This window comes from Zophobas morio, unplaced genomic scaffold (assembly GCF_036711695.1).
Source record: "Zophobas morio isolate AGI-343-1 ecotype UQ-CSIRO unplaced genomic scaffold, CSIRO_AGI_Zmor_V1 ptg000014l, whole genome shotgun sequence".
NCBI lineage: Eukaryota > Metazoa > Arthropoda > Insecta > Coleoptera > Tenebrionidae > Zophobas > Zophobas morio.
In genome coordinates this window covers 23392843-23418042 of record NW_026972119.1, presented here as the reverse complement: position 1 = coordinate 23418042, position 25200 = coordinate 23392843, and the positions used below count along the sequence as shown (strand labels likewise).

Sequence of the window (25200 nt, the reverse complement as noted above, 5' to 3'; positions counted from 1 at the left end):
TGAATGATCTTATACTGAATGGAAATAAAATTAGTCACCAGAGTGAGAAGAGGGAGGGTGGGCGGGTCTAGTACTTACTAAGGGAAGACTGATTTTGGCAAATAACATATCTCCCAAAAAAAAAAGAGGGCGGGTGGGCGGGAACACTCTTTGCCAAGATAAGACTGATTTTGGCAAATGATATACTCGCTAAGACAATAAACAGTGTTACCTATATCACTACCATAATAAAATCGACATTTTGAAATTTGAATTAAATGTCACTCTCAATCATGTCTGTTTTGACAACAGGGAGTGAAGTTGTGTGACAAGTCTACCAATTTCAAGCAAAATTCATGAATACCAACTGAAACTGAAACTGAATTGGCAATAAAATGAACCAATTCTGAGGGAATTTTCTTATGCTGTTGTTGCCAGACCTGACTAAAATATTTGTGTATATTCCATAAAAATAGCACAATTTTTTCCAACAGTAGTATTTTAAATTGGTGCAATCATATCGAAATTCATCTCATTTCTAATGATAACCCAATTTTATGGGAATGGATAGGCAACCAACATTACACATTCTGTCAAGGGTCCACACAAGGGTCTTAGGTCAACCTTCCCTACTAAATTACGTCTCACGTCTTAGCAGTTTGTAAAATAGTCCGATATTTTCACCACAAAACAAATTTTTTGACAGGTTAGAGACATATTTGATATTTTATGATGGTATATCTGACTGTCAAATTGTCATTTTCTCATCACGTTTGTAACGCGCGCTCTTTTCAAAGTTGACAACTACTGAACTGATAGTGCTACCAATAATTCAGGATTGCCAACATAAAAATCGTTATTATAAGACCCTGTTTCGTTACAAAACAAAGCTTAAGCAGGACTTTCCAGCATCTGAAAAGGAACAATTCTCACTTTATTAAAAAACAGTTTTATTAAAAAATATTACATAATAAATAGATAAAATATAAATAAAGTTTTAAATATATTAATCTTTAATATTGCAACAATTTTGTAACTAAATTAGTTATGTAAAAGCAGTCTATTGTAAACACATAAGACAAAATATGTGCAAACTATTTGGCACAAGGCATGAATGTAAAAAACCATGTGGAAGACAAATAAAAAAAAGTAACCCACGACTTCTAAATACGTATAACGGCCTCGCCTTCCTCGAGAAAAAACTCTACCTATTCAAAGATCACAACATCAAAAAAACCCTACTCAAACTCAGCTACTCTAGTCGACTCTTAAAAATTGAAAAACCTATAACTCTATATCACCATATAAAAACACGAATCGGTATAAAAACGTAGCACCATCTTGTAGGCACAATACTGAATTTTAAACTTGAAAAATCGCGTCCTCCTCGAGCAGGTGAGTCGCGTTGCTCGCGGCCTTCGCGTGATTCGATTCGCTCGTCGACTCGCTCGACGACGCGTTCTTCACCCGCTCGTAGCCCGGCACCTCCGAGTCCGTCTCGGTCAGGTGCTCGTACGGCGGGCCCGAGCGCTGCGACCTGCCGTCCCCGTTCGAGCTCTCCGACGTGTCGATGTTCTCGTACCCCCTGAGATCCCGCTCCTTGGAGTCGTCGTTCATGCGCTCGTACGGCGGCTCCTCCAGCTCCCGCACGCTCTCGTAGTTCGGGTTGACCGACTCGTAGTTCGGGTCGGACTCGCTGCCCGACTTCAAGGCCGCGTAGTTGTGCTCGGAGCTCAGCGATTCGCTCGGCATGCTCTCGTAGTTGGGCTCGTCCAAGCTGAACTCCTGCGAGTTGCTGCCGTAGCTGCTCGACGTCCTGGACTTGTCGTCGCTCTTACTGGCCTTGTGGACGACGGAGTAGCCGTCGGGGGCGGCGTTGTTGTACTTGACCTTGGAGTAGCCGGCGCAGTCGCTCGCGTTGGAGTTCCGGTGCTGCAGCTCCTCGTAGTTGGGGTCCACCTCCGGGAGCGGCCTCTGCTTCAGGACTTCGTACCCCGGGTCGGAGCTGGTGATGCTCTCGGGACCGTTAATACTGGCATACCCCGGCTCCTCGTGCCGGATTTTCTCGTACCCCGGGTCACTACAATCCCGATTCATCTTCCTCAAGGTTTCATAATTATGTTCCTTGTGTCTTTGTTCTTGAATTTTTCGTTCTTCAGACGAACTACAACTGGACACCGACTTTCTACTGGTGTTATCCCCGTTTCTTTTCCCCTTTTCCGGCGTCTTCTCCCCATCCGACTCCTCCTTCTTTTTGTTTTTATGCACTTTTGCATATAAATCGTCGACGTTTCGTTGTACTTGAAAATCGTAACTCAAACCTGGCGGTGGTGGGGGCAGTGGTGAGTTAGCTTGGCGTTTCTCGGGTTTGGGGGACCCTATATTGGCGATGGAACTTGAAGATGACGCTAACAGAAACACGTTGGTGACAAAATCTAGCTCGTTTTTGGTTTTACCTTGTCTGGAGTGCGAGTGGCCGCCTCCTTGTTTGAAGGTGGTGTTGAGGGGCGGCGGTTGGGGGATGGGTTCGTAGAATTCGTTTTCCGTGGACCTGCTGGGGGCAGGGTTGACTTCGGCTTCCACGGTAATGGGGTGGGCGGGGATTCGGGCGTACGTTTCGCTTTCGCTAGTGTAAATTTGGTTGTTTGGGTCCGGGATTGTGGTGTATACATCGTCTGGGGATTAAACGTCATTGTTTTACACTACAATCTGACGTAATTTGATGTCTGTAGTGGGTTATCTTAAGTGGTTCGAGAGGTTAGCGGTTACCTATCCCAGTTATCTCCAAATTTTGCTATCTTAATACTTTTTGAGTGAAATTACACAAAAATGGTGATAATGTAGCCAAATATACTTATTTACAAAGAACGAGATTGTGTAAATATCAAATAGTTTTTATTTATACAGTTTAAAAATAACTTGATTTTCTGAAATAAAATTTCACAAGTTGGTATAAATATTTCGTACATGAAGTAAGAAATTGAAATTCTGTAAACGCTATTGTGTTGATTTTTTTCTGCGTCTGCTAATGTTCCCGACTAAAGAACAAAAATTTTAAAAATTGAAAATTTGAAACACCGAACAATCTAAAACTGAGAAATCGAAACATCAAAAAATTGAAAAATTGAAACATTGAAAAACTGAAAATTTGTAGAGTCAAAGAAAAACGGGAAAACCCAAAACTGAATTATCCGAAAAATCTATAAATCGAAGAATTGTGAAATCAAAACATCAAAATATCGAAAAACCGAAAAACTGAAAAATAAAAAATAGAAGAATTGAATAACTAAAAAATCAAAATAGAAAAAAGAAAAATTGAGCAATCGAAAAATCAAAAAAATTGAAAAACGGGAAATCGAAAATTCGAAAAACTGAAAAATCGGGAAGTCTAGAAATTGAAAAATTAAAAAAATGAAGAACTAAAAAACATAAAATTTCAAAAATCGAAAAATTGTATAATCGAAAAACCGGGAAATCAAGAAATCGCAAAATCGAAAAATTGAAAAACCAAAGGAAAAGTCGAAATATCAAAAAATCGAGCAATCAAAGAAACAAACACTGAAAAAACAAAAAATTAAAATATCGAAAAATTAAGAAATCTAAAAATACGAAGAGAAATCTGTAAATCGAAAAATCAAGAAATAGAAGAAACTTAAAATTCGAAAAATAAAAAATTGAAAAACTAAAAAATGTAAAATTTCAAAATTCAAAAAATCAAAAATTCGATAAGTCGAACAATGCAAAAAGAGGAAAATCAAAAAATTGAGAAATTGGGAAATCGAAACTTCAAAAATAGAAAAATGGAGAGATCAAGACATGGAGGAATCGAAAAATGAAAAAATTGGAAAATTTAAAAATTCAAAAATCGAGATCTCAAAAAATCGATAAATTGAAGAAACGAAAAACTGAAAAATCAAAATAGAAAAAAGAAAAATCGGTGAATTAATGAAGTGAAAAATATAAAAAAATGTAAAATTGAGCAACCGAAAAATCAAAAAAATTGAAAAACTGCGAAAACGGGAAATCGAAAATTCGAAAAATTGGAAAATCGAGGATTTGAAAAATCGAGAAACCGAAACAACAAAAAAATCGAAAAATCGGGAAGTCTAGAAATTGAAAAATTAAAAAATTGAAAAACCAAAAAACATAAAAATTCAAAAATCGAAAAATTGTACAATCGAAAAACCGGGAAACCAAGAAATCGCAAAATCGAAAAATTGAAAAATCGAAGAAAAAGTCAAAAAATTTTAAAATTCATAAATTGAAATATCGAAAAATCGAGCAATCGAAGAAACAAAAAATTAAAATATCGAAAAATTAAGAAATCTAGAAATACGAAGAGAAATCTGTAAATCGAAAAAACAAGAAATAGAACAAACTGAAAATGCGAAAAATAAAAAATTGAAAAACTGAAAAATGTAAAATTTCAAAAATTCGATCAATCCAAAAAGAAGAAAATCAAAAACTTAAGAAATTGGAAAATCGAAACTTCAAAAATAGAAAAATCGAGATATCTAGACATGGAGGAATCGAAAAATGGAAAAATAGGAAAATTTAAAAATTCAAAAATCGAGATATCAGAAAATCGATAAATTGAAGAAACGAAAAACTGAAAAATCAAAATAAAAAAAAGAAAATCGGATAATAAATGAAGTGAAAACTATAAAAAACGAAAAATTGAAAAATTGAGCGATCGAAAAATCAAAAAAATTGAAAAATCGAGGAATTGAAAGATCGAGAAACTGAAACAACAAAAAAATCGAAAAATCGGGTAGTCTAGAAATTGAAAAATTAAAAAATTGGAAAACTAAAAAACATAAAATTTCAAAAATCGAAAAATTGTATAATCGAAAAACCGGGAAATCAAGAAATCGCAAAATCGAAAAATTGAGAAACCGAAGGAAAAGTCGAAAAATTTTAAAATTTGAAAATTTGAAAAATTGAAAAATTTAAAATGGGAAAATCTAAATTTTAAAATATCGGAATTCAAAAATCGAGAAATCGAAAAATCAAAACATGCAAAAATTGAAAAATCAAAAACTTGAAGATGGAAAAATTGAAAAATAGGAAAACTGGGAAACTGAAAAATCGAGAAATCGCGAAAATCGGGAAATCGAAAAACTGAAATATGGAAAAGTCAAAAAATCGATTAATCAAAAAATCAAAAAACCGAAAATTTAGACAAGCCAGATATTAAAAAATTGAAAAATCGTAAAACTGAAATATCGGAAAATTGGGAGATCAAAGATTTAAAAATCTAGAAACGGAAAATTTGAAAAATGGAGACTGAAGAAACGTAAAATTAAAACATAAATCGAAACATCAAAAAATTGAAAAATTTTAAATGTGAAAATCTAAATTTTAAAATGTTGTAATTCAAAAATCGAGAAATCGCGAAATGGAAAAGTCAAAAAATCGATTAATCCAGAAATCAAAAACCGAAAATTTAGACACGCCAGATATTAAAAAATTGAAAAATCGTACAACTGAAATATCGGAAAATTGAAAGATCGAAGATTTAAACATTTAGAAACCGAAAATTTGAAAAATCGAGACTGAAGAAACGTAAAATTAAAACATAAATCGAAACATCTAAAAATTGAAAAATTTAAAATGGAAAAATCTAAATTTTAAAATATCGGAATTCAAAAATCGAGAAATCGAAAAATCAAAACATCGAAATATTGAAAAATCAAAAACTTGAAGATGGAAAAATTGAAAAATAGGCAAACCGGAAAACTGAAAAATCGAAGAATCGCGAAAATCGGGAAATCAAAAAACTGAAATATGGAAAAGTAAAAAAATCGAGAAATCGCGAAATGGAAAAGTTAAAAATTCGATTAATCGAGAAACCAAAAAACCGAAAACTTAGACACGCCAGATATTAAAAAATTGAAAAATCGTAAAACTAAAATATCGAAAAATTGAGAGATCAAAGATTTAAAAATCTAGAAACCGAAAATTTGAAAAATCGAGAGACTAAAGAAACGTAAAATCAAAACATTCCAAGAGTGAAATACTGAAAAACCAAAATTTTCTAAAATTGAAAATTTGAAAAACCGAAAAATCTAAAACCGGGAAGTCGAAAAATCGAAAGACTGAGAGATGGAAACATAAAAAGATTGAAAAATTGAAAAACTTAAAATGGAAAAATCTAAATTTTAAAATATCGGAATTCAAAAATCGAGAAATCGAAAATTTGCAAAATCGACAGATTGGCGAATCGTAAAATTTAAAATCGAGAAAATGAAATTTTGAAAAATCAAAAATTTCTAGAATTGAAAATTTGAAAAACCGAAAAATTTAAAACTGAAGTCGAAAAATAGAAAGACCGAGAAATTGAAACATAAAAAAGTTGAAAAACTGAAAAATTTTAAATAGAAAAATCTAAATTTTAAAATATAGGAATTCAAAAATGAAAACTTCGAAACATTGGAAAATCAAAAACCTGATAATCGAAAAATTGGAAAAAAAAACAAATCTTATAAAATCGAATTCGAAATTCCAGTTTTAATTTTTTTGTTCAGTTTTTAGATTTTTGAACTTTTGAATATTTAATTTGATAATTGTTGTTTTATGTCTAATTATTCTCTTCCAGATTCAATGATTTTCTTGCGACTTGAATTTGAACATTTATTTCCGGAATACGCCAATAGTGTTTTTTTCTTATAAATTCGACAGAGATATAATTTAAACTTACTTGAAATAAAAATAAAGAGTATAATATGCGGCAGGTTTTTTCGACATAGAAATATGGAGTGTGTTATACCTGTCTATAGCGAAATGGTGACAGACTACAACGAGGAACTTAAACAAAGAACTTGTTCTAAAATATTATAGTCATCCACAGATAATCCATATCATTGACACAACGTTAAACAAGAGTAATTGCATTGATGGACGCAAACTAAATTTAAACCCTCTTAAAACACTGCATTAATGAAGATAAAACCTGATATAATCTTTAGACATGAGACCGATAATCGCATAGATTATACCGAATTGATTGAATAATTGTTAATAGATAATCTCGTATTGTGTTAACTATTAACATATTATCAGATGAACATTTATAAAAAAAAAAAAAAATTGGTCGAGAGTTGTTTCGACAGAACTTCCCTCGCACCTGAAGTACAATGAAACATTGAGTTTTTTCTGTACACAATTTTGTGATGACATCATCAACATTTTTGCAAGGACTCGTATATTAACTTGGATGGGTCCAGTCTACACATATTAAAACAAAAAGGCAAAATGTATATTTAATAATTATACAAATTTTCCAAATTTTATAATTTTTCGATTTCTCGACTTGTCTTTGATCTTTGAATTTAACATTTTTCAATTTGTCAATTTATAGATATTTTCTCGGATTTCTCGATTTCTTGATTTTTGATTTTTCAATTTTTCGTTTCTTCAATTTATCGATTTTTTAATTTTTAAATTTTCCTATATTAAATTTTCCTATTTTTCCATTTTTCGATTCCTCCATGTCCCGATATCTCGATTTTTATATTTTTGGATTGTTCGATTTTTCGAATTTTTGATTTTACATTTTTTAGTTTTTCAATTTTTTTATTTTTCGAATTTTCAGTTTGTTCTATTTCTCGATTTTTCGATTTACAGATTTCTCCTCGTATTTCTAGATTTCTTAATTTTTCCATTTTTTAATTTTTTGTTTTTTCAGTTTTTATTTCTTTAATTGCTCGATTTTTCGATATTTCAATGTTTGAATTTTAAATGTTTTCGACTTTTCCATTTTCGATTGCTCGATTTTTAAGTCTCAGTTTCTCGGTTTCTCAATTTTTCGATTTTCGTTTCTATTTTTGGATTTGTTGATTTCTGGATTTTTCAGTTTTTCGATTTTTCGATAGTTGGATTTTTCACAATTTTTCACCTTTATAGATTTCTCGATTTTTCTATATTTAGGGATTGGAATTTTTCAGATTTTCGATTCCTTATTATATGAATTTTTCGATTTCCGATTTTTAAATTTTTGAATTTTTCGATTTCTCGACTTGTCTTTGATCTTTGAATTTAAAATTTTTCAATTTTTGGATCTTTTAAACTATGGATTTTTCGATTTTTGGATTTATTCGTTTTCACAATTTTTCAATTTATAGATATTTTCTCGGATTTCTCGATTTCTTGATTTTTTGTTTTTCAGTTTTTGGTTTCTTCAATGTATCGATTTTTTGATATCTCGATTCTTGAATTTTTAAATTTTCTTATATTAAATTCTCCTATTTTTTTATTTTTCAATTCCTCCGTGTCTCGATATCTCGATTTTTCTATTTTTGAAGTTTCGATTTCCCAATTTCTCAATTTTTTTGATTTTCCTCTTTTTGGATTGTTCGATTTTTCTAATTTTCAGTTTGTTCTATTACTAGATTCTTAATTTTTCGATTTTTTAATTTTTTGTTTTTTCAGTTTTTGTTTCTTTAATTGCTCGATTTTTCGATATTTCAAATTTTTAATTTTAAAATTTTTTGACTTTTCCATTTTCGATTGCTCGATTTTTAATTCGGTTTCTCGGTTTCCCAATTTTTCGATTTTGCGATTTCTTGATTTCCCGGTTTCTCGATTTTTGAAATTGTATGTTTTGGTTTTTCGATTTTTTTGTTGTTTCGGTTTCTCGATGTTTCAATTCCTCGATTTTTCAATTTTTCGAATTTTCGATTTCCCATTTTCGCAGTTTTTCAATTTTTTTTTTGATTTTTCGTTTTCTTTATATTCTTCACTTCATTTATTCTCCGATTTTTCTTTTTTCTATTTTGATTTTTTAGTTTTTCAATTCTTCAATTTTTTATTTTTCAGTTTTTCGATATTTTGATGTTTTGATTTCACAATTTTTCGAATTTTCAATTACTCAAATTTCAGCTTTTTTAATGTTTGATTTTTCGTTCCGATTTCCCGATTTTTCGATTTTTCAGTTTTTTTTTAATTTTTCGGTATTTTAATTTTTGAAATTTTCGATTTTCCCATTTTGTAATTTTTAGATTTTTCGATTTCCCGATTTCTTCAGTTCTCAGTTTTTCGATTATTCAAGTTTTCGATTTTCGTTTGTATTTTTGGATTTGTTGATTTCTGGATTTTATCAATTTTTCGATTTTTTGATGGTTCGATTTTTCACCTTTATAGATTTCTCGATTTTTCTATATGTACGGATTGGAATTTTTCAGATTTTCGATTCCTTGTTATGTAAATTTTTCGACTTCCGATTTTTGTATTTTTGAATTTTTTGATTTCTGGATTTCTGGATTTTTCGATTTTTTGAAGTTTCGATTTTTAGATTTCCCAATTTTTCAATATCGACTTACGATTTTTTCGTCTTTATTTTTCATGTTTTAAGTTTGTAGTGAAAAGAAGTCTAGACATCTTAAAACAAAAAGACAAAATGTAGGCTCGCCCACCCGCCCTATCTCAATTGTGATGACTTTTCAATTTTTTTATTTTTCGAATTTGTTCTATTTCTCGATTTTTCGATTTACAGATTTCTCCTCGTATTTCTAGATTTCTTAATTTTTTCATTTTTTAATTGTTTGTTTTTTCAGTTTTTGTTTCTTCAATTGCTCGATTTTTCAATATTTCAATTTTTGAATTTTAAAATTTTTCGACTTTTGCATTTTCGATTGCTCGATTTTTAAGTTGCGGTTTCTCGGTTTCTCAATTTTTCCATTTCTAGATTTCTTGATTTCCCGGTTTTTCGATTATACAATTTTTCGATTTTTGAAATTTTATGTTTTTTAGTTTTTCAAATTTTTTATTTTTCGATATTTTGGTAGTTTCGGTTTCTCGATCTTTCAAATCCTCGATTTTTCAATTTTTCGAATTTACGATTTCCTGTTTTCGCAATTTTTCTATTTTTTTGATTTTTCGATTGCTCAATTTTTCGTTTTTTTATATTTTTCACTTCATTTATTCTCCGATTTTTTATTTTTCAGTTTTTCCGTTTTTCGATATTTTGATGTTTTGATTTCACAATTTTTCGATTTTTCAATTACTCAATTTCTCAATTCTTCGATTTATAGATTTTTCAATTTTTCAATTTTCTGATATTTCAGTTGTGGGTTTTTCAGTTTTTCTTTGACTCTACAATTTTTAAGTTTTTTGAATTGTTGATTTTTCGTTTCGGTTTCCCGATTTTTTGATTTTTCAGTTTTTCCTTTCAATTTTTCGATTGTTGAATTTTTGAAGTTTTCGATTTTTCCATTTTTTAATTTTTCGATTTTCCGATTTCTTTATTTCTCAGTTTTTCGATTATTCAATTTTTCGATTTTTGAAATTTTAGATCAAGATTTTAGTTTCTCCATTCCTAAATTTTTCAATATATAATGACATTTCGATTTTCGTTTCTATTTTTGGATTTGTTCTTTTCTGGATTTTTCAATTTTTCGATTTTTTAATTGTTTGTTTTTTCAGTTTTTGTTTTTTTAATTGTTCGATTTTTCAATTTTTTAATTTTCGATTTCCCGTTTTCGCAGTTTTTCAAGTTTTTTGATTTTTCAATTGTTGAATTTTTCAATGTTTCGTTTTTTTATATTTTTTACTTCATTTAGTCTCCGATTTTTCTTTTTTCTATTTAGATTTTTCAGTTTTTCAATTCTTCAATTTTTTATTTTTCAGTTTTTCGGTTTTTCGATATTTTGATGTTTTGATTTTTCGACTTTTCAATTACTCAATTTCTCAATTCTTCGATTTATAGATTTTTCGATTTTTCAATTTTCTGATATTTCAGTTTTGGGTTTTCCAGTTTTTCTTTGACTATAATTTTTCGATTTTTGAATTTTTAAAGTTTTCGATTTTTCCGTTTTTTAAGTTTTCGATTTTTCGATTTCTTTATTTCTCAACTTTTCGATTATTAAATTTTTACGATTTTTGAAATTTTAGATGTAGATTTTAGTTTCTCGATTCCTAAATTTTTCAGTAAATAGACATTTCGATTTTCGTTTCTATTTTTGCATTTGTTGATTTCTAGATTTTTATAATCGAAAAACCGGGAAATCAAGAAATCGCAAAATCGAAAAATTGAGAAACCGAGAAACCGAAACTTAAAAATCAAGCAATCGAAAATAGAAAGTCGAAAAATTTTAAAATTCAAATATTGAAATATCGAAAAATCGAGCAATTAAAGAACTAAAAAATTTAAAAATCGAAAAATTAAGAATATAGAAATAGGAAGAGAAATCTGTAAATCAAAAATTCGAGAAATAGAACAAACTGAAAATTCAGGAATCGAGAACCTAAAATCTTCATCTAAAATTTCAAAAATCAAAAAATTGAATAATCGACAAACTGAGAAATAAAGAAATCGGAAAATCGAAAAATCGAAAAATTAAAAAATTGAAAAATCGAAAACTTCAAAAATCGAAAAATTGAAAGGAAAAACTGAAAAATTGGAGAGTCAAAGAAAAACTGGAAAACCCAAAACTGAAATATCAGAAAATTAAAAAATCAAAAAATCTATAAATCGAAGAATTGAGAAATTGAGTAATTGAAAAATCGAAAAACTGTGAAATTGAAAAATCAAAATATCTAAAAACTGAAAAATAAAAAATAGAAGAATTGAAAAACTAAAAAACCAAAATAGAAAAAAGAAAAATCGGAGAATAAATGAAGTGAAAAATATAAAAAAAACGAAAAATTGAATAATTGATCAATCGAAAAATCAAAAAAAAAATCGAAAAACTGCGAAAACGGGAAATCGAAAATTCGAAAAATTGAAAAATCGAGGAATTGAAAGATCGAGAAACCGAAACAACAAAAAAATCGAAAAACCAAAAAACATACAATTTCAAAAATAGAAAAAATGTATAATCGAAAAACCGGGAAATCAAGAAATCGCAAAATCGAAACATTGAGAAACCGAGAAGCCGAAACTTAAAAATCAAGCAATCGAAAATGGAAAAATCGAAAAATTTTAAAATTCAAAAATTGAAATATCCAAAAATCGAGCAATTAAAGAAACAAAAACTGAAAAAACAAAAAATCGGGAAATCGAAATGAAAAATCAAAAATTCAAAAAACTGAAAAATTGTAGAGTCAAAGAAAAACTGGAAAACCCACAACTGAAATTTCAAAAAATTGAAAAATCGAAAAATCTATTAAGTCGAAGAATTGAGAAATTGAGTAATTGAAAAATCGAAAAATTGTGAAATTGAAAAATCGAAACTTCAAAAAATCGAAAAATCCAGAAATCAGAAAATTCAAAAATTCAAAAATCGGAAATCGAAAAATTCACATAACAAGGAATCGAAAATCTGAAAAATGCCGATCCTTACATATAGAAAAATCGAGAAATCTATAAAGGTGAGAAGTTGTGAAAAATCGAACCATCAAAAAATCAAAAAATCGAAAAATCCAGAAATCAACAAATCCAACAATAGAAACGAAAATCGAAATGTCGATATATTGAGAAATTCAGGAATCGAGAAACTAAAATCTTCATCTAAAATTTCAAAAAATCGAAAAATTAAAAAATGGAAAAAACGAAAACTTTAAAAATTCAAAAATCGAAAAGTTGAAAGGAAAAACTGAAAAATCAAAAAATCGGGAAATCGAAACGAATAATCAAAAATTCAAAAAACTGAAAAATTGTAGAGTCAAAGAAAAACTGGAAAACCCAAAACTGAAATATCAGAAAATTGCAAAAAAATCGAAAAATCTATAAATCGAAGAATTGAGAAATTGAGTAATTGAAAAATCGAAAAATTGTGAAATCGAAAAATCAAAATATCGAAAAACCGAAAAAATGAAAAATCCCAAACAAAAATAAAAAATAAAAAATTCAAAAAACTGAAAAATTGTAGAGTCAAAGAAAAACTGGAAAACCCACAACTGAAATATCAAAAAATTGAAAAATCGAAACGTCGATATATTGAAAAATTCAGGTGTCGATATATTGAAAAATTCAGGAATCGAGAAACTAAAATCTTCATCTAAAATTTCAAAAATTAAAAAATGGAAAAATCGAAAACTTTAAAAATTCAAAAATCGGAAAATTGAAAGGAAAAATCAAAACTTCAAAAAACTGAAAAATTGGAGAGTCAAAGAAAAACTGGAAAACCTAAAATTGAAATATCAAAAAATTGAAAAATCGAAAAATCTATAAGTCGAAGAATTGAGAAATTGAGTAATTGAAAAATCGAAAAATTGTAAAATCGAAAATTCGAAACTTCAAAAAATCGAAAAATCCAGAAATCAGAAAATTCAAAAATCGAAAAACTGAAAGGAATAACTGAAAAATAAAAAAATCGGGAAATCGAAACGAAAAATCAAAAACTCAAAAAACTGAAAAATTGTAGAGTCAAAGAAAAACTGGAAAACCCAAAACTGAAACATCAGAAAATTGAAAAAAATCGAAAGATCTATAAATCGAAGAATTGAGAAATTGAGTAATTGAAAAATAAAAAAATTGTGAAATCGAAAAATCAAAATATCGAAAAACCGAAAAACTGAAAAATCCCAAAACAAAAATATCGAAAAATAGAAAATCGAGAAATCGAAAAATCGAAAAATCCCAAACGGAAATATCGGAAAATTGAGTAATTGAAATAAATAGTCGAAAAATCAAAACATCAAAATATCGAAAAACCGAAAAACTGAAAAATAAAAAATGAAGAATTGAAAAACTAAAAAATCAAAGTAGAAAAAAGAAAAATCGGAGAATAAATGAAGTAAAAATATAAAAAAACGAAAAATTGAAAAATTGAGCAATCAATAAATCAAAAAATTGAAAAATTGCGAAAACGGGAAATCGAAACAACAAAAAAATCGAAAAACTAAAAACCATACAATTTCAAAAATCAATGATTTCTGGATTTCTGGATTTTTCGATTTTTTGAAGTTTCGATTTTTCGATTCTCCAATTTTTCAATATCGACTTACGATTTTTTAGTCTTTATTTTTCATGTTTTAAGTTTGTGGTGAAAAGAAGTCTACACATCTTAAAACAAAAAGGCATAATGTAATTTTTTTTTAAGGAAATATTGATTTTGCAATTAGGCTCCGACCCTAGGTCGAATGAAAACTTCATTATTACTTAGATCAGGGCAGGTATGGGTGGCGCTTAATATTTGGCTTCATTTTTTTTTTTTAATATATATACAATTATACATGGTATTCTTTGAAGAACACGACACTCAAAAACATGTTTTTAATTTCTCGTAGAGAAATAAGGATTTTGCAGTTTAAGCTCCGCCTTCTTGGCTCACGACGAATAAAAAAAATCATCACACTCGAGACAGGGCGGGTGGGCGGGGCTTATGTTTTCCCTTTTTTCTTAATATACGTAGTCGTCTTTTCAAGACAAGAAACTTAAAACATATTACATTTACTATGTAATTGAATTGACGTCATCACATTATTGGGGGGGATTATTAGACATATTTTGGTTAGCGTTTTACCATCTACATGATATTCCTAACATAAATACAAAATTTGATAATAATCGGGCCAGGACAGACAGACGGACGGACGGACGGACTGACAGACTAAGAAAATTGGCACGTACCTGAATCATCAGACACCGTCGAATAATGCTGATCCACATCCCTCTTCTTATTCAATTCTTTCGTTTGCGCCATGATATTCGCCAAGGGCTCTCGGACGCTAATACTCGTGTACCCCTCTGAAACAAAACACGTCTACCAACCACCACTAAACCAAAACCCCAACATTACTGGAAGAATCCTGTGAATCCCCACTAAAATTAGGTTGCGTAACGGGCGGCGTCATGTAAGGCAATTCTGGACTAGCGGCGATACCTCCAGCCACAGCCGACGCAGCTGGAATATCCACACCCAACCCGCTATGGGCGGATGATCTTCGAGATCTGGGTGGAGCTGACGGCTCCGAGGACGTACTCGATCCATCAGGTCTATCACCAACAAATGACTTAACTTAAGTACCCCCTCGCTCAAAATCGGACCCATACCTCAACAAACTCGTTCGTTCTTCGCAGCCGAGCTTCGCCTCCTCCAGGACGGCTTGCCGGCTCGTGGTGGGCTGCAGCTGCGCGTAGGGGTGTTCTTTGGATTTGATTTTGTCGTATTTGACCTTCTCGTACGGGGAGGAGGTGTCGTCGGCTTGGCTAATGGAGCTGTGCTGGGAGATGCTAGGCCGCGTTTCGATGCCGTTGTGTGTGGTGTGTCTTTTGGCTGTGGAGAGGTCAAAATGGTGATTGGGGTTTGGATGGAGGTGGATTGTACCGTTCTGGAACTGACCCACTGTGGCGTAATGCTCGGAGGAGTTGTCGCCGGTGGGTTCCCAGTTGACGGCGGCTCCTTGTTCCGAGGGGATGTCGGGAAGGCTGCGTCGGGTCGTGCTGGCGGGAACGTTTCTGGAATTGTCACTTTTAAAACGTGATGGGTACGGGTGCGCACTCTGGGAAACGGACATGCGCATGCATTTGATAATCTAATGTGAATGGTAGGGTGAAATTTGGAAAATTATGAAGCGCCTTTCACTTTTCAATCCTGATTTTTTTTAGAATTTTTGGACGACTTTTTCAAAAATCAAATTTTCCACTATGTATATCCTTTTTTAAAATTTTCTAATTTTCAGTGTTTTTAGTTTTCACTCTCTTTCTCAAATTTCTGAATCAATTTTTAGATCTTCAATTTTTTGGTTTTGCCATTTCCCGATTTTTCGATTTTGCCACTTCTAGATTTTTGATTAATTGAAAATTACTCCATTCAACAATTTTTTGATTTTCGTTTCCTACATATTTTAATTTTTCGTTTTTTAATTTTTTTTATTTTTCGATTTTTCAATTTTTAATTTCTGGGAATTCTGATCCTTAGATTTTTCCATTTGCTCGATTTTTAAATTCTCAATGATTCCTTTTTATCAAAAGTTGAGAAGTTGGAAAATTAAAAATCGAAAAACAAAAAATCGGTAAAAACTGAAAAATCGAAAACCTGAAAAAACTAAAAATTGCAAAATCGAAAAAGTGGAAAAACGAGAAATTATAAATCGAAGAACTGAAGAAACGAAAAATTGAAACACTGAAAAACCAAAAATCGAGAAGTTGAAAAATCGAAAAAAGTGGAAAAACTGGAAAGAAAAAAAACGTATCGAAAAACTGAAAAACCCAAACATTGTGAAAAATTGTGAAGCCGAAAAAGTGAAAAATCCAATAGATGAAAAAGATTTATTGAAGAATTGAAAAATGGAAAAATTCTAAAATCGTGAAATTGAAATAATGAAATATTTTTAAAGTTATAATTATTATTACGTATTTAAAATGAAAACAAAAAAAAAAAATAACAAGTAAAACAGCGAAAAATTGAAAAATCCGAAACGAAAATTTCCACACCGAAAACAAATTATAAAACCAGAACTGAAGAAACGAAAAATTGGAACAGTGAAATATTAAATACCAAGAAACTGAAAAATTGAAAAAAATTAATGAATCGAAAAACTGGAAAGAGAAAATATATATGAATCGAACCGAAAAATTAGAAAACACAAACATTTGTAGAATCGAAAAATTAACTTGGAAAATTAAAAAATGGAAAAATTCTAAAATCGTAAAATTAAAAAACTGATTCATTTTAAAAATTACATTTATTATAACACTTAAAATGAAAACTAGAAAAATTGCAAATGAAAACTTGAAGAAACGAAAAATTCAAAAATCGGGAAACTGGAAGCTCTAATCTAAAACTGAAAAAACGAAAAATGCAACAATTGGAAAATCCAAAAATTGAAAAATTCCATATTGAAAAAAATAAAATCAAAACACACTGAAAAACCAAAAAATACAAAAATTAATAAAAAACCGAAAAGAAAAATTTTACATCGAAAAACTGAAAAATAAAACATTAAAAACTCGTGCAATTGCAAATATAAAAATTGCAGAATCTAAAAATTGAAACACCTAAAAATTGGAAAATCGAAGAAATTGAAGCAACGAAACATTGAAAAAATTGAAACTGACAAAACAAAAAACTAAAAAATCAGACCATCGAAGAATTGCAAATCCAAAATTTGAAGAAATGAAAAACTAAAGAATCGAAAAACTGAAAAATTGAAAATTCAAAACTTTTTGATTTTAAATCGAAAAATTGTAAAATTTAGAAACTGCAGAACCAAAAAAAATCAAAAATTAAAAAATCGCAAATTAAACATTGAAGTAACCAAAAAATTGACAAAATTCACATTTAAAATACAAAAAATTATAAAATTGAATGATTGAAAAAAATTTAAAAAAAAACGGAAACGAAAAATTGAAATAGAAAACTCGAGAAACTCAAATCGAAAAATTGCACATTTCGACTCATTTTCTGCGATTTTAGAAATTCAAGTAAACACATTTTCCTGTAGATTTTGGGCCGCAGAAGTCACTTTCTTCGATAACTCCAACCGTTTTTCTAAAATCGTCCATTGAAATACCGCAAATTTTAAAAATTTCAAAAAATTCGAATTTCACATCGAATATTCCGAAAATATTGCCATAAACAAGTTATATCTCTGGAATCAGCACGTCAAGATCTATAAATCTGATTTTTTGAGAATTTTTAGACGACTTCTAAAAATTAAATTTTCCACTATCTACACCCTTTTCTATTTTAAAATTTTCTAGTTTTCAGTGTTTTTAGTTTTCACTCTCCCTGATTTTACTCTTTTATTTTTCTATTTTTCAATGTTTTGATTTTTCACTGTTTCGCTTTTACCATTTTCCATATTTTAATTTTACAAGTTTTTGAATCAATTTTTAAATCTTCAATTTTTCGATTTTGCCAATTCTCGATTTTTTCGTTTTTTCAATTTTCGCTGTCAACATTTTTATATTCCGTTTTTTAATTTTTCCATTTTTCAATGTGTTGGTTTTTAAATTTTACATTTTCATTTAATCACTCGATTCAACAATTTTTTGATTTTTCGTTTCCTGCATATTTTAATTTTTCGTTATTTCTTATTTTTTTAATTTTTCGATTTTTAATTTTTCAATGACTCCTCTTTCGGTTTTTGGACTTTTTAGTTTCTCGATTTCTCTATTTTTCTATTTTCCAATGTACTGATTTTGCACTTTTTCAGTTTCCCAATTTTAATCTTTCGATTTTTGAATTTTTCGTTTCTTCAATATTTCAAGTTCAGGTTTACAGTTATATACATTTTTTTTACCAAAAAGTTGTGAAGTTAGAAAATTAAAAATCGGAAAAATTGACAATTCGGAAAAATTGAAAAATCGAAAAACTGAAAAAACTAAAAATTGCAAAATCGAAAAGGTGGATAATCGCAAAATTACAAATCGAAGAACTGAAGAAACGGAAAATTGAAACATTAAAAAACCAATAAATGAAAAAGATTTATATTGATAAATGGAAAAATTCTGAAATCGTAAAATTGAAATAATGAAATATTTTTAAAGTTATAATTATTATTACGTATTTAAAATGAAAACAAGAAAAACTACAAATCAAAAATTGAAGAAACGAAAAACTGAAAAAATTAACAATTAAAACACCTAAAAGTTGAAAAATCGAAAAATTAAAAACCGAAAAATTGAAAAATCCGAAACGAAAATTTCCACTCCGAAAACAAATTATAAAACCAGAACTGAAGAAACGAAAAATTGGAACAGTGAAATATTAAATACCAAGAAACTGAATAATTGAAAAAAATTAATGAATCGAAAAACTGGAAAGAGAAAATACGAATCGAATCGAAAAATTAGAAAACACAAACATTTGTAGAATCGAAAAATTAACTTGAAAAGTGAAAAATGGAAAAATTCTAAAATCGTAAAATTAAAAAACTGATTCATTTTAAAAATTACATTTATTATAACACTTAAAATGAAAATTACAAAAATTGCAAATGAAAACTTGAAGAAACGAAAAATTCAAAAATCGAGAAACTGGAACCTCTAAAACTCAAAAAAAAAACGAATAATTAAAACACCTAAAAGTTGAAAAATCAAAAAATTCAAAGATTGGAAAATCCAAAAATTCAAATATTCCATACTAAAAAAATTAAATCAGAACATTGGAAAACCAAAAAATGAAAAAAAAAAATAAAAATCCGAAACGAAAAATTGAAAAATTAAAAGCTCGTCAAACTGCAGAATAATCGAAAAATTGCCGAAGCTAAAAATTGAAACACCTAAAATTTGAAAAATCGTAAAAATGAAAAATTTAAAAATTAAAACTCGAAAAATTGAAGCAACGAAAAATTAAAAAATTAAATTGAAAAAATGCAAATCGAAAATTTGAAGGAATGAAAAATTAAAGAATCGAAAAATTGAAAAATTTAGATACTGTAGAACCAAAAAAAAACGAAAAATTTTAAAAATCGCAAATCGAAACATTGAAGAAACCAAAAACTGAAAAAATTAAAATTTGAAATACATATGTACAAAAAATTATAAACTCGAAATTTAAAAACAAACGAGCAATTGAAAAAAATTAAAAAAACAGAAATTAACAATTGAAATTGAAAACTCGAGAACTCAAATCGAAAAATTGCACATTTCGACTATTTTCAACGATTTTCGAAATTCAACTAAACACATTTTCTTGTAGATTTCGGGCCGCAGAAGTCACTTCCGGCCTCATTTCTTTGATAACTCTAACCGTTTTTCCAGAATCCCCATTGAAATATCGCGCTTTTTGAAAATTTCAAAAAATTCGAATTTCACACCGATTATTCCGAAAACATTGCTCCATGATCATAAACAAGCTACATTTTTGGAATCAGCACGTCGGGATCTATATTCTTGAATATTCTCAAAATTTTTAGACGACTTTTTCAAAAATGAAATTTTCTACCCATTTTCGACGATTTTTGAAATGTAACTGAATGCATTTTCTTGTAGATTTCGAACTCCAGACCTCATTTCATCGATAACTCTAGCCATGTTTCCAGAATCGCCCATTGAAATATCGTAATTTTTAAAAATTTAAAGAGATTCCAATTTCACTCCGAATATTTCGAAAATATTGCTCCGTGACGCTAAAGACGCTATATTTTTGGAATCAGCTCGTCAAGATGTATAACCCTGAATTTTTTGAAAATTTTTGGACGACTTTTTCAAAAATCAAATTTGCTACCATTTTCTATTTTAAAATTTTCTAATTTTCAGTGTTTTTAGGTTTCACTCTCCCTCATTTTAATCTCTTTTATTTTCAATTTTTCGGTTTTTCTTTTTTGAATTTCCCGATTTTTCAATTTTGCAATGTTTTGATTTTTCACTGTTTCCCTTTCACCATTCATTTTTCAATTGTTCATTTTTCAGTATCTTCATTTTTCAGCTATTAAATTTTTCAATTTTTTGACTTTACAAGTTTTTGAATCAATTTTTAAATCTTCAATTTTTCGATTTTGCCACTTGTCGATTTTTTGATTTTCAATTTCGCGATTTTTCATTTTTCAATTATTCCTCTTTCGGTTTTTGGTCTTTTTAGTTTCTCGATTTTCCCATTTTTCTATTTTTCAATTTTTTTTTTTGCACTTTTTCAATTTCTCAATTTTAATCTTTCGATTTTTTAATTTTTCGTTTCTTCAATGTTAGACGACTTCTAAAAATTAAATTTTACACTATCTACACCCTTTTCTATTTTAAAATTTTCTAGTTTTCAGTGTTTTTAGTTTTCACTCTCCCTGATTTTACTCTTTTATTTTTCTGTTTTTCAATGTTTTGATTTTTCACTGTTTCGCTTTTACCATTTTCTATTTTTTAATTTTACAAGTTTTTGAACCAATTTTTAAATCTTCAATTTTTCGATTTTGCCACTTCTCGATTTTTTCATTTTTTCAATTTTCGCTGTCAACATTTTTATATTCCGTTTTTTAATTTTTCCATTTTTCAATGTGTTGGTTTTTAAAGTTTACATTTTCATTTAATTACTCGATTCAACATTTTTTTGATTTTTTGTTTCCTGCATATTTTAATTTTTCGTTTTTTATTTTTTCAATTTCTCGATTTTTAATTTTTCAATGATTCCTCTTTCGGTTTTTGGACTTTTTAGTTTCTCGATTTCCCCATTTTTCTATTTTTCAATGTACTGACTTTGCACTTTTTCAATTTCCCAATTTTAATCTTTCGATTTTTGAATTTTTCGATTCTTCAATATTTCAAGTTCAAGTTTACAATTATTATACATTTTTTTTACAAAAAGTTGAAAAGTTGGAAAATTAAAAATCGAAAAACAATCGGAAAAAAATGAAAAATCGAAAAACTGAAAAAACTAAAAATTGCAAAATCGAAAAAGCGGAAAATCGAAAAATTACAAATCGAAGAACTGAAAAAACGAAAAAACCAAAAATCGAGAAAATGAAAAATCGAAAAAAATTAATGAATGGAAAAAACGTATCGAAAAATTAGAAACCCAAAAACTGAACAATTGAAAAATTATAAAGTCGAAAAACTGTAATACTGAAAAGCTGGAAAAATTGAAAATTAAATATCGAGAAATTGAAAAATTAAAAACCGAAAAAGCGAAAAATCCAATAAATGATAAACATTAATCCAATAATAATTGAAAAATGGAAAAATTCTAAAATCGTGAAATTGAAGTAATGAAATATTTTTAAAATTATAATAATTATTATTACATATTTAAAATGAAAACAAGAAAAACTGCAAATAAAAAAATGAAGAAACGAAAATTTCAAAAATCAGAAACTGAAAAATCGAACAATTAAAACACCTAAAGTTGAAAAATGAAAAATCCGAAATGAAAAAATCCTCATTGAAAAAATTTATAAAACGAGAACGAAAAATTGAAAAAATAAAAAAGAAAAAAAAGAAACGAAAAATTGGAACAGTGAAATATTAAAAATCGAGAAACTGAAAAATTGAAAAAAATTAATGAATCGAAAAATTGTGAAACACAACCATTTGTAAATTCGAAAAATTATAGAATCGTCAAATTGTAAACTCGAAAACTGTAACACTGAAAGACCAAAAAATTGAAAAATTAAATATCGAGACCTTGAAAAGTAAAAAAGTTGTAAAATCCAACAATTGAAAAACGGAAAAATTCTAAAATCGAAAATTAAAAAATTGATCATTTTAAAAATTATATTTAGTATAAAATACTTAAAACGAAAATTAGAAAAATTGCAAATCAAAACTTGAAGAAACGAAAAATTCAAAAATCGAGAAACTGGAAGCTCTACATTTGGAAAATCCAAAAATTGAAAAATTCCATATTGAAAAAAAAAATCAGAACATTGAAAAACCGAAAAATTTAAAAAAATAAAAAACCGAAACGAAAAATTGCCAAATCTAAAAATTAAAACACCTAAAAATTGGAAAATCGAAAATTAAAAATTTTAAAATGAAAACTCGAAGAATTGCATGTCGTAAAATTGAAGAAACAAATAAAAATGAAATATTGAAAAATTAAAGCAACGAAAAATTGATAAAATTTAAATTGAAAAAACAAAAAATTCAAAAATCGGGACTTCGAAAAATCGAAAAAAGAAATCGAAACGGAAACGAAAAATTGCAAATCGAAAATTGTAAAAAATGAAAAACTGAAGAATCGAAAAATTTAAAAATTCAAAATTCAAAACTCGGAAATTTTAAATCGAAAAATTGCAAAATTTACAAACTGTAGAACCAAAAAAACGCAAAACTGAAAAATAGCAAATCGAAACATTGAAGAAACCAAAAACTAAAAAATTAAAATTTAAATTACAAAAAATTATAAAATCGAAATTTAAAAAAATCGAATAACTGAAAAAAAAAACGGAAAGGAAAAATTGAAATTGTAAACCCGAGAAACTCAAATCGAAAAATTTCGACTCATTTTCAACGATTTTCGAAATTCAACTAAACCCATATTCTTGTAGATTTCAAAAAATTGGAATTTCACATCGAATATTCCGAAAATATTGCTCCGTGACCATAAACAAGCTATATTTTTGGAATCACCACGTCGGGATCTATATTTCTGAATTTTTTCAAAATTTTTAGATGAGTTTTTCAAAAATGAAATTTTCTACCCATTTTCTAAAATTTTTGAAATTTAACTGAATGCATTTTCTTGCAGATTTCGAACTCCAGAAGTCACTTCCGACTTCATTTCATCGATAACTCTGACCATGTTTCCAGAATCGCCGATGAAATATCGTAATTTTTAAAAATTTAAAGACATTCCAATTTCACTCCGAATATTTCGAGAATATTGTTTCGAAAATATTGCTCCGGGACCCTAAACATGCTATATTTTTGGAATCAGCTCGTCAAGTTGTATAACCCTGAATTTTTTGAAAATTTTTGGACGACTTTTTCAAAAATCAAATTTGCTACTATGTCTACCCTTTTCTATTTTAAAATCTTCTAGTTTTCAGTGTTTTTAGGTTTCACCCTCCCTCATTTTAAGCTCTTTTATTTTTTAATTTTTCGGTTTTTCATTTTTCAATTTCCCAATTTTTCAATTTTTCAATGTTTTGATTCTTCACTGTTTCGGTTTTACCATTTTCCATTTTTCAATTTTTCATTGTTCAGTGTCTCGATTTTTCAGCTACTAAATTGTTCAATTTTTCAATTTTACAAGTTTTTGAATCAATTTTTAAATCTTCAATTTTTCGATTTTGCCATTTCCCGATTTTTCGATTTTGCCACTTCTCGATTTTTTCGTTTTTACAATTTTCACTATGTCAATATTTTTATGTACCGTTTTTTAATTTTTCCATTTTTCAATGTGTTGGTTTTTAAATTTTACATTTTCATTTAATTACTCGATTCAACATTTTTTTGATTTTTTGTTTCCTATATATTTTAATTTTTCGTTTTCTCTTATTTTTTTAATTTTTAGATTTTTCAATTTCTCGATTTTTAATTTTTCAATGATTCCCTCTTTCGGTTTCTGGACTTTTTAATTTCTCGATTTCCCCATTTTTCTATTTTTCAATGTTCTGATTTTGCACTTTTTCAATTTCCCAATTTTAATCTTTCGATTTTTGAATTTTTCGTTTCTTCAATATTTCAAGTTCAGGTTTACAGTTATATACATTTTTTTTACCAAAATCGGAAAAATTGACAAAACGGAAAAATTGAAAAATCGAAAAACTGAAAAAACTAAAAATTGCAAATTCGAAAAGGTGGAAAATCGCAAAATTACAAATCGAAGAACTGAAGAAACGAAAAATTGAAACATTAAAAAACCAAAAAGTGATAAATCCAATAAATGAAAAAGATTTATCCAATAATTAATAAATGGAAAAATTCTAAAATCGTGAAATTGAAATAATGAAATATTTTTAAAGTTATAATTATTATTACGTATTTAAAATGAAAACAAGAAAAACTACAAATCAAAAATTGAAGAAACGAAAAACTGAAAAAATTAACAATTAAAACACCTAAAAGTTGAAAAATCGAAAAATTAAAAACCGAAAAATTGAAAAATCCGAAACGAAAATTTCCACACCGAAAACAAATTATGAAACCAGAACAAAAGAAACGAAAAATTGGAACAGTGAAATATTAAATACCAAAAAACTGAAAAATTGAAAAAAATAATGAATCGAAAAACTGGAAAGAGAAAATACGAATCGAATCGAAAAATTAGAAAACACAAACATTTGTAGAATCGAAAAATTAACTTGAAAAGTGAAAAATGGAAAAATTCAAAAATCGGGAAACTTGAAGCTCTAATCTAAAACTGAAAAAACGAACACTTAAAACACCTAAAAGCAGAAAAATCGAAAAATGCAACAATTGGAAAATCCAAAAATTGAAAAATTCCATATTGAAAAAAATAAAATCAGAACATTGAAAAACCAAAAAATAAAAAAATTATAAAAAACCGAAACGAAAAATTGCACATCGAAAAACTGAAAAATAAAAAATTAAAAACTCGTGCAATTGCAAATAGAAAAATTGCCGAATCTAAAAATTGAAACACCTAAAAATTGGAAAATCAAAAAAATTGAAGCAACGAAACATTGAAAAAATTGAAACTAGCAAAACAAAAAACTCAAAACTCGACCATCGAAAAATCGAAAAAAGAAACCGAAACGGAAACAACAAATTACAAATCCAAAATTTGAAGAAATGAAAAACTAAAGAATCGAAAAACTGAAAAATTGAAAATTCAAAACTTTTTGATTTTAAATCGAAAAATTGTAAAATTTAGAAACTGCAGAACCAAAAAAAAATCAAAAATTAAAAAAATCGCAAATCGAAACATTAAAGTAACCAAAAAATTGACAAAATTCACATTTAAAATACAAAAAATTATAAAATTGAATGATTGAAAA

At 28.1% G+C, this 25200-nt stretch overlaps 1 protein-coding gene across 9 annotated transcripts in view; it reads right to left on the bottom strand.

Moving 5' to 3' along the window:
- Positions 1–905: 905 nt before the first annotated feature.
- LOC135128669 (uncharacterized) overlaps positions 906–25200 on the bottom strand; it is a 33990-nt gene continuing 9695 nt past the window's right edge. For 7 of the 9 annotated variants that reach the window (XM_064055659.1, XM_064055661.1, XM_064055664.1 and 4 more), the window contains exons 4-9: positions 15189–15331; positions 14915–15137; positions 14661–14857; positions 14492–14608; positions 2436–2654; positions 906–2387 (exon numbers count right to left, since the gene is read on the bottom strand). In XM_064055659.1, coding sequence (XP_063911729.1) covers positions 1342–2387; positions 2436–2654; positions 14492–14608; positions 14661–14857; positions 14915–15137; positions 15189–15331 — 1945 coding nt within the window. In that variant the 3' untranslated portion in view covers positions 906–1341. The remainder of the gene's footprint in view (positions 2388–2435; positions 2655–14491; positions 14609–14660; positions 14858–14914; positions 15138–15188; positions 15332–25200) is intronic. The other 2 variants (XM_064055668.1, XM_064055667.1) reach the window with 1 other exon arrangement.